This window comes from Rana temporaria, chromosome 11, assembly GCF_905171775.1.
Source record: "Rana temporaria chromosome 11, aRanTem1.1, whole genome shotgun sequence".
In the NCBI taxonomy this organism is placed as follows: domain Eukaryota; kingdom Metazoa; phylum Chordata; class Amphibia; order Anura; family Ranidae; genus Rana; species Rana temporaria.
The window spans coordinates 34610499-34626899 of record NC_053499.1 but is presented as its reverse complement, the minus strand read 5'-3'; the positions used below and the strand labels follow the sequence as shown (position 1 = coordinate 34626899).

General features: G+C 36.9%; 1 protein-coding gene across 1 annotated transcript in view; it reads right to left on the bottom strand.

Moving 5' to 3' along the window:
- Positions 1 to 16401, bottom strand: part of KIF18A (kinesin family member 18A) — a 122205-nt gene that overhangs the window by 15027 nt on the left and 90777 nt on the right. The window contains exons 12-14 of the mRNA XM_040328340.1: positions 15948 to 16069; positions 14158 to 14402; positions 9830 to 9925 (exon numbers count right to left, since the gene is read on the bottom strand). Coding sequence (XP_040184274.1) covers positions 9830 to 9925; positions 14158 to 14402; positions 15948 to 16069 — 463 coding nt within the window. The remainder of the gene's footprint in view (positions 1 to 9829; positions 9926 to 14157; positions 14403 to 15947; positions 16070 to 16401) is intronic.

Genomic DNA, 16401 nt, shown 5'->3' with positions numbered 1-16401 from the left:
TACTTGTCTCAATCCGGACCACCAAGAGTAATTTCAGTCTGCTACTCTGCTATCAGCACGAGTCACTTCTGACAATTTTTCCTGACACCAAGAGAAAAAAAAAAGTGAGAGGAGGGACCTCCAGCTGATTGGCAGCCTAAGCTCTGTTCCTATGTGCTGTGTGAAGGAGGGCATGTTTCTTCCCTCCAATCAGCTTTCAGAGCTCTCCTCACTGAGCTATGCAGTCTAACTTCAGTTCTCTTCCTCCATTTTTCTGAAAGACTGACGAGCTTATATATTCTGCACTTTGAACAGTTCTAGAGGAGAGTAGACTGCAGACAGATACAACTTATGTAAAAGGGTTTGTTTCATCTCTGTGTATAACCTGATGCCAGTCACCTCACTGTGTATATGTAAGGGTTTACAGCCACTTTAAGCAACAATATTCAGTACTCTCATACAAGAAAATGCAGGGATTTTTTTTCCTTACATGTTAAAAGTATGAACCAACACATGACTCAAACAACATCAGACATAATCCTAGGATTTTCTTTTTGAAGTGGTGGCCAACTTTCTCATGAATCGCTTTCAGAAACGCTCCCATCGCCGTTTCTCGGGCATACCATTTTTACTGGCATGCCCAAGAAAAGATTTGATGGTGTGGTCACAGAGGCGGACAGAGACAAGATTGTCTCTGATCGCCTCTATGGCCTTGGAGGACTGGAGCTTCGGTCTAAAGCAGAAGTAAACTTTAACCTTTTTGGTTTTATAAAGTTAAAAAGGGAGAGATCTGGGGTCTCTACATAAAGAGGACCTGTCATCCTTATTTCTATTACAAGGGATGTTTACATTCCTTGTAATAGGAATAAAATTGATCCCAGAAAAAATTTAATACATTTTTTTTTTTAAAGAGGGACAGTGTAAAAATCTTTTTTTTAAAGCGTTGCATTCCTTTGTGCTCGTACGCAAAAGCATACGCAAATCGCGCACGCATATGTAAATTGTTTGCGCCACATGTGAGGCATCGCCGAGAACGTATGAGCGAGAGCAATAGTTCAAGCACTAGACCTAACCCTAAACAGGTATTCTGCAAAACCTTTTAAAGCGTCTCTTATGGAGATTTTTAAATACCGTAGTTTGTTGCCATTCCATTAAGCATGCTCAATTTTAAAATTGACAGGTTAGTTTTTTTTTTTTTATTATTCATTAAAAGTGACCCTAGAGTCTCTGCTAAAATATATTATAATTATATAAATAAATATATAAATATATATATATATATATAAATATATATATATATATATAAATAAATATATATATATAAATAAATATATATATATAAATAAATATATATATATATATATATATATAAATATATATATATATATAAATATATATATATATATATAAATAAATATATATAAATATATATATATATATATATATATATATATATATATATATATATATATATATATATATATATATATATATATATATATATATATATATATATATATATATATATATATATATATATATATATATATATATAAATATAAAATATATATATATATATATATATATATATATATATATATATATATATATATACATACATATATAAAATATATATATATATATAAAATATATATATATATATAAAATATATATATATATATAAAATATATATATATATATATATATATATATATAAAATATATATATATATATATATAAAATATATATATATATATATATATATATAAAATATATATATATATATATATATAAAATATATATATATATATATATATAAAATATATATATATATATATATATAAAATATATATATATATATATAAAATATATATATATATATATAAAATATATATATATATATATATATAAAATATATATATATATATATAAAATATATATATATATATATAAAATATATATATATATATATATAAAATATATATATATATATATAAAATATATATATATATATATATATATATATATATATATATATATATATATATATATATATATATATATATATATAAAATATATATATATATATATATATATATATATATATAAAATATATATATATATATATATATATAAAATATATATATATATATATATATATATATATATAAATATAAAATATATATATATATATATAAATATAAAATATATATATATATATATATATAAAATATATATATATATATATATATATATATATATATATATATATATATATATATCTGCAACTAACGATTATTTGGCCAATTATTGTTTCGATTAATCGGTTAATAACCTTAAAAAAAAGTAATTTTGCTGCGATTTGCATTTTTTTGGGCCAAATTGTTGTTGGTAGATTAAAAAAACACAAATTGACGCAAAAACATATTACATGCTTTTCTGCAGCTTCTCCATTGAAGTATATTGAACCAAAAAACAAAAAAGCACAGGTGTGCATTAAAAAAAGTCCTTGCCCTTTACAAATATGCAGCAGCTGAAAAAAGCATGGATGTCAACGTGTCCCATAGGAAACAATGTAAATGAACTGTAGTGTGTTTCTGCAAAAAAGCACCAAAACACAGGCGGTGTGACCCAGGCCTGAGATGCTTCGTAACATAATGGGGTAAAAAAAAAAAAAAAAAAAAATTAGTAAAAAAAAAAAGAGCAAATAATCGCTACTGTAAGGGGTTAATTTTTTTTACTGTGGTACAGTGAAAGTAATATTTACAGTAGCGATTTGCTCTTTTTGTACTATAAAAAGGGATATTTTTTTTTAAACCCCATTATGTTACTGGCCGATTAATCGATTATGCAAATAGTCATCGATTATGAAATTAATCGATTAGTTGTCGATCGATTAGTTGTTTCGGCCCTATAATATATTTATTTGGGGGCGTGTTAGTCACGTTCTAGCAAAAAATACTGGATTTAAAACTTTTAAACAAAAAGTTGCAGAAAATGCGTGGTCTTTGGATACTAAACTTAAAAACATTATCTGTGTATAGCCACTAAAAAAAAAAAAAAACACAACAAAATATTTGCCTAAATTTTCCCTAACTATTTTGTAATTATATTAAATACTTTGTCTGTACATATATCTGTGGTCGCCAAATGTTACAAAGTAATTGTATATTTAAGATTTAATAACTCACATATATGATATATGGTTAAAATAAGAGTTCTATTGTCCAGAGCGAAAGCTTTAACATAACACACATTTATTAGAGCTTATACAAAGTCTAATCTAACACACAGAACCTATCTATAGTCTCAAACACGACCGTAGGTTAAAATACATACATTTACATGAAGGAATCTAGAGTATATTCCTCTAAAACATTAGATTACAAGCGTGTGCAGTTGCTACATGTAATAACATTCCTATACCATAGTTACCCTTTTAAGACCCATGCTTTTAGGTCAGGTGTCTATCAAAGTCATCCTTCCATCAAGTGATGCTTCCATAAAGTGAAATTCCCTTCCCCTCTGCAGTCGAGTATATCTCTCTATGCCGACGTCCCATTGGTTGGCCTAGCTAGGATCACGATTGGAGGCCTGACTACATAAGTCAGCCCCCTTTCATGCAAATCCTGGTGACTATATACGGCAGCAGATTAAAGTGAACCTTCCCAGGCTTAAACAGGGTGGGGCTATTTTGATTGAACATCCCAGCATGGGGTCCATCACATAAGGTGGTTTAATTCACCGACTCCAAAATGTCTGGTAACAAACAAAGAACTTTGCTATGTGCTAAATGCCATGAATTAGCATGCTAAATGAACAATATACTATGTACTCTGACTGAAATGTCTTCAGCCACTACTAAGAGAAATATATTCATTATTACAATATACACACACACACACACACACACACACACACACACACACACACACACACACACACACACACACACACACACACACACACACACACACACACACACACCTCTATTTAATTTAGATTACCCAAAAACCATATGGCAACAATATGAATACAAAATAAGATGTAGGTCAAAATTCTTACTCTATGCCAACTTATAGAAGCCTAAAACGTTAAAAAGTGATAGCATTTGTCTATGGCACAACTGGACAGAAAATCAGTTTGTCTTGCAGAACACAGCTCCTTTAAAAATTAGATTTTTAGAAAATTTCAGTTACCACAATGTCTTTGAAATTTTACACTTCATGTTATTATAAATTCTTTAAAATAGATTATATGTAATTAAAATGTTGTATTTGCTTAAAAAGATCCAAATAAAAAGTCAACAAAGTATGTTGTCCACACAATTTAAACAGCAATAGGTCTGAAACTTCTATGCATTTATGACATCCGATTCAAGATCTAGAAAGAAATTCTAAAAAAGGAGGAAATGGGGAAAGCTTAAGAAACACTAGTGCTTTTGTTGACAAGTAAAATCCATATAATTAGGATGGATATTAAATATGTTTCTTCAAATATGAAATAATGACCACTGTTTAACAGGTGGCCAGTGTTTTGCAATTTCCGTGCAAAGTCCACCTTCCGTTCCAACATCTTGAACTGATTAAGAGTGAGAAGCAACTCAGCAAAAAGGTGCAACCAGATCTATATAAATCTTCATTTGTTTAAAAGCTGGGCAGGGGAGAAAGGGTAAAAGAAAATGTCAGCGTCTCCCAGGACCCAACAAATATTTTCTCACATATGATATAGACCGAACTGCAGTTTACAGTATTGTGACCATATTAAAGACATATGGTCAGACATATCAAAACATAACCAAGCTGAAATCCACTCTGCCGACCCAACCATTCTAAGCCTAATCTATCTACCCTGTAAAAGGAAATAGGTGTATACTTGCCTATCCTGAAGTCGCTCTTGTCTGGTAATGATTTATCCAGCATCGGCTTTAGTGTAGAGGAAAGATCACAGACAACGGCTGCAGCTGGGCGAATCTACTATAAACTTACTATAGGTCATCCATTGTCCGCTCTCCATCCTCTACACTGAAGCCGGCGATGAGAAGGGATCATGTGACCAGACAGGAGCAACTTCAGAATAGGTAAGTATAGACATCTTTCCTTTTACAAGATGGATAGATTAGGCTTAGCATTAGGGTCAGAGTCGACTTAAGCTTAGTTAGGTTTTGACTTGACTTGCCTTCTACTTTAAAGCGGAGGTTCACCCTAAAAACATGTACCGTATTTAACATTTCATTCAGCATAATTCCAACATTTACACTATGCCATTTTTTTTTTTGCTGTACATACCGTCTTATTGTTATTTTCCCACACGGCTTCCGGGTTCTCACTCCTGCGGGAGTAGGCATTCCTATGCAGAGGCTAGATGATTGACGCCTTGTAAAAAACTCTCACCCCCCCCCCCCGACGCATAAGGCGCGTCACCAGTTTTCCGAAAGTAGCCGAATTGCTAGTCAGCGCCTGCCGTGTAGAGCTGACTGCGCAGGCGCCGTATAGAGCCGGCTACTATCAGGAAAACTGGTGATGCGCTGGGGGGGAAGTTTTTCACAAGGCGTCAATCATCTAGCCTCTGCATAGGAACGCCTGCTCCCGCGGGAGTGAGAACCCAGAAAACAACAATAAGACGGTATGTACAGCAAAAAAAAAACGGCATAGTGTAAATGTTGGAATTATGCTGAATGGAATGTTAAATACATGTTTTTAGGGTGAACCTCCGCTTTAACTCTAGTGAAATCTTCTTCATAAGAAATATGTCGCCTTTGGAAATATTCTCGTTTTCTGTGTGGTTATACAGTTCATAACCACCTGACAGAGGGTCCAACCCTTCTTGTGTAAACAGCACACTGTTGTTAATTAAGAATAGTATCCTAATGCACAATAGTAGAAGTAGCACAATTACTGTATCTGGGTATAATAACCTTCTATGAGGATGTGAGCTGCCATCTAGATAAAGGAAGGCCCGTAGACGTGGTGTATCTAGATTTTGCAAAAGCATTTGACACAGTTCCCCATAAACGTTAACTGTACAAAATAAGGTCCGGGCGAGTTCAGAGGGTAGTGATAAATTGTCAGGGTTCCGTGCTGGGACCAATCCTATTTAATTTGTTCATAAATGACCTTACATAATGGGGTAAACGGTGCATTCTCTGTATTTGCAGACAATACTAAGCCAAGCAGAGCAATAACTTGTCCCCAGGATGTGGAAACCTTGCAAGAAGATCTGAACAAATTAATGGGGAGGGCAAAAACATGGCAAATGAGGTTTAAAGCGGGAGTTCACCCATAAAACAATTTTTTCAAACAATCCCCTTAGATGGATGCTCATTTTGTCTAGGGGAATCGGCAAGTTGTTTTAAAATATGAGCAGTACTTACCGTTTGAGATGCATCTTCTCCGTCGCTTCCGGGTATTGGTCTTCGGGAGCGGGCGTTCCTTCTTGATTGACAGTCTTCCGAGAGGCTTCCGACGGTTGCATCCATCGCGTCACTAGTAGCCGAAAGACTCTATACGTTCGGCTTCTTTCGGAAAATCGTGACGCGATGGTTGCGACCGTCGGAAGCCTCTCGGAAGACTGTCAATCAAAATAGGAACGCCCAGTCCCGCCGCCCATACCCGGAAGCGGCGGAGAAGATGCATCTCGTAAACGGTAAGTACAGCTCATATTTTAAAACTAGCCGATTCCCCTAGACAAAATGAGCATGAAGCGAAGGGTAAAAAGTGTTATGTACGGGTGAACCCCCGCTTTAATGGAGGAAAAACGTAAAACAATGCATTTGGGTGGCAAAAATAAGAATGCAATCTACTAACTAGGGGGAGAACCACTGGAGGAATGTAGGATGGGAAAAGGACCTGGGGGTCCTAGTAGAGGACAGGCTGAGCAATGGCATGCAATGCCAAGCTGCTGCTAACAAAGCAAACAGAATATTGGCATGCATTAAAAAGGGGATTAACGCAAGAGATAAATGATAATTCTCCCACTCTACAAGACTCTGGTCCGGCCTCACCTGGAATATGCCGTCCAGTTCTGGGCACCAGTCCTCAGGAAGGATGTACTGGAAATGGAGCGAGTACAGGGAAGGGCTACAAAACTAAAAGGGTCTGGAGGATATTAGTTATGAAGAAAGGTTACGAGCACTGAACTTTTTCTCTCTGGAGAAGAGACGCTTGAGAGGGGATACGATTTAAATTTTTACAAATAACATACTGGTGACCCACAATAAAACTTTTCCGTGGGAGTTTAATAAAGACACATTGCCACTAATTAAAATGAGAAGAAAATAGGTTTAAAGGGGGTTGTAAATGTTTGTGTAGGCAAGTATATGTTTAAAAAAAAAATATATAATATAATTATATATAAATATTTATATATTTATTTATTTATATTAAATTAACCTATACGACCACTTTAACCTTAAACTTCGTAGAGGGTTCTTTACTGCAAGAGCAGCAAGTGTGAAATTCCCTTCCACAGGCGGTGGTTTCGGCGGGGAGCATCAATAGTTTAAAAAAACTATTAGATAAGCACCTGAACGACCACAACATACAGGGATATACAAGGTAATACTGACATATAATCAAACACACAGGTTGGACCTGATGGACTTTTTTCAACTTCGCCTACTACACAACTATGTAACAAAGATATATTAGGGCTCGCCCACTCATGGTTTAACTCCAATCTAGGCTAAACACCTTTAGCATGCGGTTAGAAACATATCTCCTACTTTTAACTACAGAGCAATAATATATTTAAAAGGAATAGCACAAACCAGTGTAAATATTAGGGGGGCCCTTTACAAGATTCTTCCACAGGTTCTGTGTTTGGTAACACTAAGTGCAGAAGCAGCTAGAGGAAGATCAGAGATTGACACAGAGGAAGAGAATTGGGAGACCCATTTGTATTTCCTGCAGAACAAAGCCTCCAATAGCGCAGAGTTTGCCTTTTATTCAGACATGGTAGAAAACTCCTCTAAGTAAGGAGGGGAGAACCCTGATGGGGTTAAGGAGGTCTTTAAGGGGAACAGTGGTTAGGTCTTGCAGAATCAGGACTTATAAAAATCTGCAGATCACCCCTGAGCTATTAGCGTGCAAGTGTAAAGTGGTAGGGTTCGAGAGAGAGACCACACCAAAATTCAAGTAAGAACATACATGCCTCTTGTATTAGACAATATTTGCTTATCCTAGAGTTCAGCTTTACGTCTTCTGTGACCAGTCACTCTAGCCATCCCTATCCCTGAAGATCTCTATCCCTAAGGAAGACACGTGACCAGTGACGCAACGCGTCGGGTGGAGCCTTGTGACGTCAGTTCCGGTGGCGTTTTAACAGAAGTACGGTGAGGAGGCCCGTGTGTCACTACTTCCATTGATTTTTCCTTTACTTGATGTAAATTTATTTAGTAAAAAAACTGCTTACTTTTCATTTGGCAATATTGCACTATGGCTGCTTTGTTTCCTTTGAGCGCCATTTATACAAGAAGTGCCATTCCTTGGAGCGAGCCGTTTCCTCTATATGTGGAATTACCCAAGATGTTTTGATGCCAAGTTTTGGACGTAGTTCTTCGTCTTCGCCTGGAACCTGGATGCCTTTACAAATCCCATCAGCAGGGATCCTTATCTGGACTAGCCTTGTTTGACCCTTGGGTCATTGTTTGAGGTGAGCGGCCAATTCATAAATTTAACAGTCGATGCTTGGATAGATGTTTTATTTTTTTCTTCTATCAAGTTATCGCTATGAGATTTTTGCCTTTATATGAACTAACTCCTACCATTGGGCTTTAGTTGGACTTTATTCACATTTAATTTATTTGTATGTTTGGATACTCAGCATATTTTTTCTTTGAGTGTACTACTTTATGGCACATTATTGAATAAGCGCACCATTCTCATCTTTTTCTTTTACATTATGCAGTGTCTTTCGAGTACACTACTAAGTGGTTGCAGCCAATTCACGGACACTATACATGTACTATATATATATATAAATATATATAAATATATATATATATATATATATATATATATATATATATATATATATATATATATATATATATATATATATATATATATATATATATATATATATTATATTTCTGCATTTATTTTCACTATATTCACTGGAGGTTGATGGTTTATATTTACCTAAAAAATAAGAACATAGTAGCGCGCAAGTTTACTCTTACAACACATACGCCATAAGGAGTCATCAGGGACAGTTACACCAGGAGGTAGTGCCACAGATCTGGACCTCTAGAGCACCACTTGTCAAACGTGCTTCACTACATACCTAGGTGAGCACCCAACTTTGAGTCCAGGGCCAGAGGGCAACATTAAAAAGGCCAGTCCCGCATCTTCTTCACATTATCTACTTATGTTCCCCACTGAACCGGCCAAATTTTGCGTATGGAGAGCTTTAGGCTTATGAACCATTGTATGAATGAAGAACCCTTAGGCATATAGGCACTTGTATGCATTTAAACTGCTGACAGTTTTCCCTTTAGGGGTGGGCGGATGCTGGGTCGACACTCACGGGTCCAGTGCCTTGTTACACAAATTTTATAGTCACTGACCCTCTTCCCCCCTTTATTGACCAGCTTAGTATGTACTGTTACCTTGCTTGATCCCTTTGTAGGACTTGGATTTTAGATAATAACTACCTTCTGTGTTTAACGATACCTTGTTTTGCCTATATTGACTCCTTTTGGATGTTATGTGATATACTGTAAAATGTTCTCTACGCCTTATCTGTATTTGTATGATTCTCAATAAAACACTTTGGAAAATTAAACTGCTGACAGTTTTGGCATCAGTCTTGTGCATTATAAAATTAAAAAAGTTAAATAAAAATGTACCTGGTTCTTCAGTGAAAGGTCTGACAACTGCCAAGTTGCTTTCATTCTGTGTCATTCTGACTAGCATTTGCGTTTTCTGAACATGCTTCTCTGCTCCTAGGAAAAAAAATAAAAAATAATCAGGTTATAACAAATTAAAGTGTATCTGAAAGAAATGAGTCTTGAGCATTTGGGTTCATGCAACGTAAAAAAAAAAAAAAAAAAAAAAAAAGGATTTCTAAATGTTTTGCTTTTAATAAAACCTATATCTTCGACACACCTATATCCAGACACATACACTCCGAGGGTGAGCGCTTTATCGCAGGGTTGGTAAACATTCCTGCACACTCCTAAATTGAACTGTAAGCAGTAAAGCTAATGCACATTGTGCTAGTAGATTGTTCTGTAATCACCGTGTGTAGTGTGCAGCTCAAGTTGGATCAGGTGTACATCTACAGGAATTTCCTACAAAGTGAAAGTGTTTGTGAACCTAAAAAACAAACAGATCCTGTTCCCTTAAAGCATGTTCTACAACACAGTGCTTGTGCCGCGTCATTTGGCCCCTTCTATCACCTAACAACCCTGGCTGATCCTGCCTGGCTATACCTTGTCCCTTGTAAACTGACCACGGTTTATCATGGCTGCCGAGCCTTGACACTGGTCAGTTTATGTGCCTCCATCTGCCGCCCTGCTTTATCCTTCTCTCCCCGCCTGTCTGCTTAAGTCAGTGCCCGCCCGCTCCCCTCCTGCTGCTCTCTTAACTACTATAAAGTCCTTCCATCCCCTCTAACATACAAAAACGTGCCCCTGTGCCTGTGTTGTATAAAAATACCCCAATCTTTACCTATATCAGAGCGCCTCCTGGCACTCATGTGACTCCTCGGCTCCCTCTCCTCTCTTCCCCTCCTTCCAGGCTGACTTCATCGGCAGTGATTGGCCCCACCCACAGGGTCCGATATAGGTATAGATCGGCATATTTTTTATATAACACTGGGACACACTTATGTTGCAGAGGGGATGGGAGGTTTTTATAGTAGTGGGTTAACAACCACTGTAACCACTTATTTACTGGGCACATATACCCCCTTCTTGCCCAGGCGAAAATTTCAGCTTTCGGCACGGTCACGCTTTAAATGAAAATTGCGCGGTCGTGCAACGTGGCTCCCAAACAAAATTGACGTCCTTTTTTCCCCACAAATAGAGCTTTCTTTTGGTGGTATTTGATCATTTCTGCGGTATTTATTTATTTTTTACTTTTTTTCCTCAGTTTTGGCCGATACGTATTCTTCTACGTATTTTTGGTAAAAAAAAAAAAAAAAAAAAATCGCAATAAGCGTATAGTGATTGGCCTCCAGTGGCCGAAGGACCCGAGGCCGTAAAAAGACGGCCTCCCGGCATTGTAGAACCACCTTGTGGCCGTCTTTTTACAATGCCCTGGGTCTGAAGTTAAAGGATGTGCATAGTGCAGGAAAAGAAAACCTCTTCTGAACACTGCAAACTTACAGCTCAGAACTGACAGTATCCTGCAAATTCTCCGATACCCAAAACAAATACCTTTGCAGTGTGACTTATGCCCATACAACATGAAAGTGCTCAAATCGCACTGCAAAGAATCACGTGTTTTCAACAGGAATGTGGTGCGATTCCTCTCTCCGAATCACCTTCAGTTTCCCGTACTACTCCCGTGTGAACGCAGGCTTGTCAGTGACTGTTACATAATTCAGAAAGGAATTGCACTGCACTCCTTTTCAAATTACATGTGATTATTTGCAGTGCGATTTGAGCCCATTCATTTTGCATGGGCTCGGTAATTGGTATCGGACTTAAATTTTTAGTTTTCTTCTGCTCGATCACTTTGCATTTTGTAAATTGATAAAAACAATTAAAATATATATGTTTGAAAGCATTCTTTCAACAACTGTAGAAAAATGCAGAAATGAGCATAGCAGGACTCTGACAACTGGGCTGAATGTTGTCCGGCACTAAACATACAGATTTGTTAATGGTAAACATTACACATACAGGGTATGAATCTACAGGGGCACAGACATCAATAAAATTTACAGGTGTTTTAATCCTTCTCCATTCTATTAAAAAAAAAAAAAAAAAAAAAAGGGTTCCGTCTTAAATTAAACTATAACTTCAGGGGTATAGTTACTTTAAATTTGTGGCTTTTTACTAAAGCGGTAGTAGACCGCAAATAAAGATTTCAACAAAATAGTCCCCTGCCTGATAACAGCATATTATGAGTATACATAGCATATGAAATACTTGCCTTAAAACAAAAAACCCTCCAGCGGCGTGCTGTCACTGCCAACGGGACTTGCATCTTCATCTGGTTTTCCTTTTGGGCTCGCAGGCTTTGCCTGTTTGACTGGCCGGGCCGCGATGACGTTACCATTGCGTCATGGCTTGCTCAATGGATGGCAAGCCGTCCATTGAGAGCAGAGTGTGCATGTGCCAATGACGTCACCGGCTGTTACTATAGTAAATAACTTCTAAACGATGCAAGTTTAAGAGATATTTAATGTACCAACCGGCAAGTCTTATTTTAGGCTTACCTGTAGGTACAAGTAAACAGGGACTTTACTACCAATTTTACCACATAAGGACCTTGCCTGTTTTTCAGATTTGGCGTTTACAAGATTAAAACTGTTTTTTTTGCTAGAAAATTACTTAAAACCCCCAAACATTATATATATTTTTTTTTTCTAGAGAATAAAATGGCGGTCATTGCAATACTTTTTGTCACACCGTATTTGCGCAGCGGTCTTACAAGCACATTTTTTGGGGAAAAAAAATAACTTTTTTGAATAAAAAAATAAATAAGACAACAGTAAAGTTAGCCCAATTTTTTGTATATATTGTAAAAAATAATGTTACGCCGGGTAAAATGATACCCAACATGTCACGCTTCAAAATTGCACCCGCTCGTGGAATGGCGTCAAACTTTTACCCTTAAAAATTTCCATAGGCGACGTTTAAAAAATTCTATGGGTTGCAGAGGAGGTCTAGGGCTAGAATTCTTGCTCTCGCTCCAATGATCGCGGTGAAACCTCACTTGTGTGGTTTGAACACCGTTTTCATATGCGGGCACTACTCTTCTGCGCGCAAGCTCGTTGGGACGGGGCGCTTTAAAAAAAAAAAATTGTTTTCTTATTAATTTTATTAATTTTTACACAAAAAAATAAAATGGGTCACTTTTATTCCTACTACAAGGAATGTAAACATCCCTTGTAATAGAAAAAAGCATGACAGGTCCTCTTAAATATGAGATCTGGGGTCAAAAAGACCTCAGATCCCATATTTAGACTAAAATGCAAAAAAAAAAAAAATTGTCATTTGAAAAAATAAGAAAATGCCCCCTTAAGAAGCATGGGCGGAAGTGACGTTTTGACGTCGCTTCCGCCCTGCTATGCTATGGAGACAGGTGGGGGCCATCTTGCCCTCACTCGTATCCCAGCCGAGCAGGAGGAAGGACCCGATTGCCTCTGCCGCTGCCGACGGCTCCGGTTAGCAGCAGAGGGCGTGGGAGAGGGGAGGGAGGCCCCTCTCCCGCAGCCGATAAAGGTGATCTTGCAGCGTATCCGCCGTGAAGACCACCGTTATCGTTTAGAGGACCAGTCACTGAAAAGATGGATATCTCAGGTTGTGGCAGCAGCTGCTGCTGTTACCGAGATATCCATCTTTAAATAAATGACGTATATAAACAGTGAGGGGTCCTTAGTGGTTAATAGAAACAACTGATAGATTTAAATAAAACAACATTTCTAGCACTTTATCATTGAACCATTTGTAATGATTGATGGAAACCTTGCTTCTAGTTTTTGGGCAGACAGCCTCAAATAGGCAGTATATCCAGCATCCAAAAGAGTTAAAGGATAACAATTCTCAACAGCAAAAGAAAAAAACAAAAATAAAGCTTTAGCTTGTCTAAGTAGTAAAGCTCCGCTTTGTCAGGAAATTGCACTTTGTATCTAGCTCCACAAACCATTAGCCTTTTTTTTAACTCGCAAAGTGTCTCTCTCGCTCTCTCTCTGCAGACCAACACTCACTGGCTTCAACATTTGAAAGCCTATAAAGCAGCTAACTCCAACTAAAAGACCATACCTTTAGCATTGTTAGAGCAGTTTCCTAGGTCTCCTTGCAACCTACGGGACTACTAAGAACTCTAGGTGTAGTGATCAAATCTACGTCCTCTAAGAATCTTTTTAGGCTGCATCTTTTGCAGAAAACCAATAAGAAGCAAACCCTGCATAACTGACATTCAGTTCCTGGCCCAACTGTAATAATGTGAAAGTGGTCAGCTGGTGTATTGCGCTAAATCAATAAAACAGAACAAATCTTACGGCATGGTGTAGTCTGCGTGTACAAGAGAGGTGGGAAGGAAATGATTGATGCAATATCTGGTAATTCTGATTTGTTGGGGTCTTCAACAACTGTCTGATCCGCCCACACCACGGCCTTTTCCCTCTGCACCAAGTGCTCAATCTCTTGGAAATCAGACTCTACAACAGCACTAGATAATCCGCTGGCAGAACTGGATAACATTTCATATTGTCTTCTGAAGGCTGGTAGGAGATAGTTGAGCAACCTAAATTAACAACAGAACAAAGATAAACAATTAGATCTTCATTCTTTAAAATAAAAAAAATAAATAAAAAAAGTGTACACTACAGACTAAATTAGATTACAAAATTGTAAAAGACAAACACCTGTAATACGATCAGTTGAACGAAGAGAGTCTGTGCCCATTTACGAATACGCTCACAAAGGTTCACTGAATGTTGCAATTCAGGAAAATTGCAACCAAAATGGTATAGAGCCCCTGCTCCATTACACAAATTTTTCCCTACAATCCCCAATATCTGCTGGCGATGCGAGATCAGAAGGTTTTATGCTACACAAAATTGGGTGGGATTGTACCCTAAGGCAACAGTTTTTGAGGAAAGTACACGCTCTAAGGGCACGAGTCACCACATACACCCTAGATTACTTAATCACTTGCCATGCACATGGTTAATGCAGCTAAACTCTGTATTCCTGTTCACTGGCGATCCACAGATGTACCATCTATGAGGGAATGGCTAGTCAGGATCTCTAAGATTGAGGAGATGGGGGCATTAATCCATACATCCCAAGAATATTTACACAAAATTTCAAATATCTGGGCATGCTGGACTCCTTTCAAGTCTACTAAAAGGTATAGCGCCTACTGTCCGCTACCCGTCGCAACTACCTAAATTACCTGATAGGACACTCAATAAATGTATCTCAGATAGGGCATTGCGTCGGAGAGAGGTCCCTACCACCATCCCCATTTCCTTTATACCCTTTCCTCTCATCCCCCTCCTCCCCTTCCCCTATCTACATACACAAATGAACACTACACCCCACCACAATTAATTAGGAACTAAAATACCAGAAAGGGGCCGAGACTACCAATATCAATACTACCACTGTTGAACCTGCTGATATTGGTCTCAGTGGGATTATTTCCATTAAATGAGTTGGTTGACCCCAAAAACAATAAAGTTCCTCAATTGTTTCTTTCTGTTATCTGTAAATGCAAGATTAATGGCTCCACTAGTGAAACGACTTCTGTTTTTCTAAGATATTCATGCCATACCTTATGGGTCGTTAACATGCATCTTTCATCATACTATTTCATCATGGATTGGATACCATTTCAAATGATATGCTGATTGTACTGTATTGTAAACACTACTTCAGTATTTCCAATAAAATCGTTTTGTGGAATAAAAAAAAAAATTATAATACAGCCTTACCAACCATGGACAGGTGTTTGAGCAGTCATTTGGTTGTATTCTCTCCCCCTCACATGCAAATGCCGGCTCAATGTCAGGCTGACCCCAGGGGTAAAGCAGAGTTCCAGTCCCCCAAATGTGTTTTTTTTTTAAAGTCTCTGTACGGTCTGTTTTTCTTTAAGCCGATTATTGGAAAATGAAATATGTGGGATCTGGGAACCAGGGGAGTGACCAAATGCAAAAGTCCAGTCTCTGTGTGGTCCTAAACATTCAACTGGAATTTAAATGGTGCTTTCAGTATAATGCCTGAAGAGGAACAAACTTAAAAGGCATACAATCCAATAGAAAAAATAACTTAAAATTTCACTTACTTTTCACTATGACGATATTCTCGTTCTTGAAGGCATACAAGCCTGTTCATGTGATCAATCTGAGATTTTAAATCTTTTACCTCTAATTTTAGATGGCAGCACTCTAAATCTTTAGAAAGCTCCTGTAACAAAAAACAAACAAAAAAAAAGGCGTTCTCACTTAAACTGAACCAATGCATTCATTATTACCCACAGACAATGATCAGCAAGAGATTATGAAATGCCCAACTACTTCCAGGCCTTTACAATTAACTACTGGTAGTGATAAATTATTAATGAAAATGTCACAGGAGCTATTTATAGAAAAGGATCATGGCTACTCTGCAAGAGAAGCTTATGAAATATTAACAAATCAAATCTGTGAATAACCCAGAACCAATGGAAATGAACTTAAAAATAGAATTATTAGGACTGCAGTTTATACTTATGTATGATTTCTGCTCAGATGGCTAAG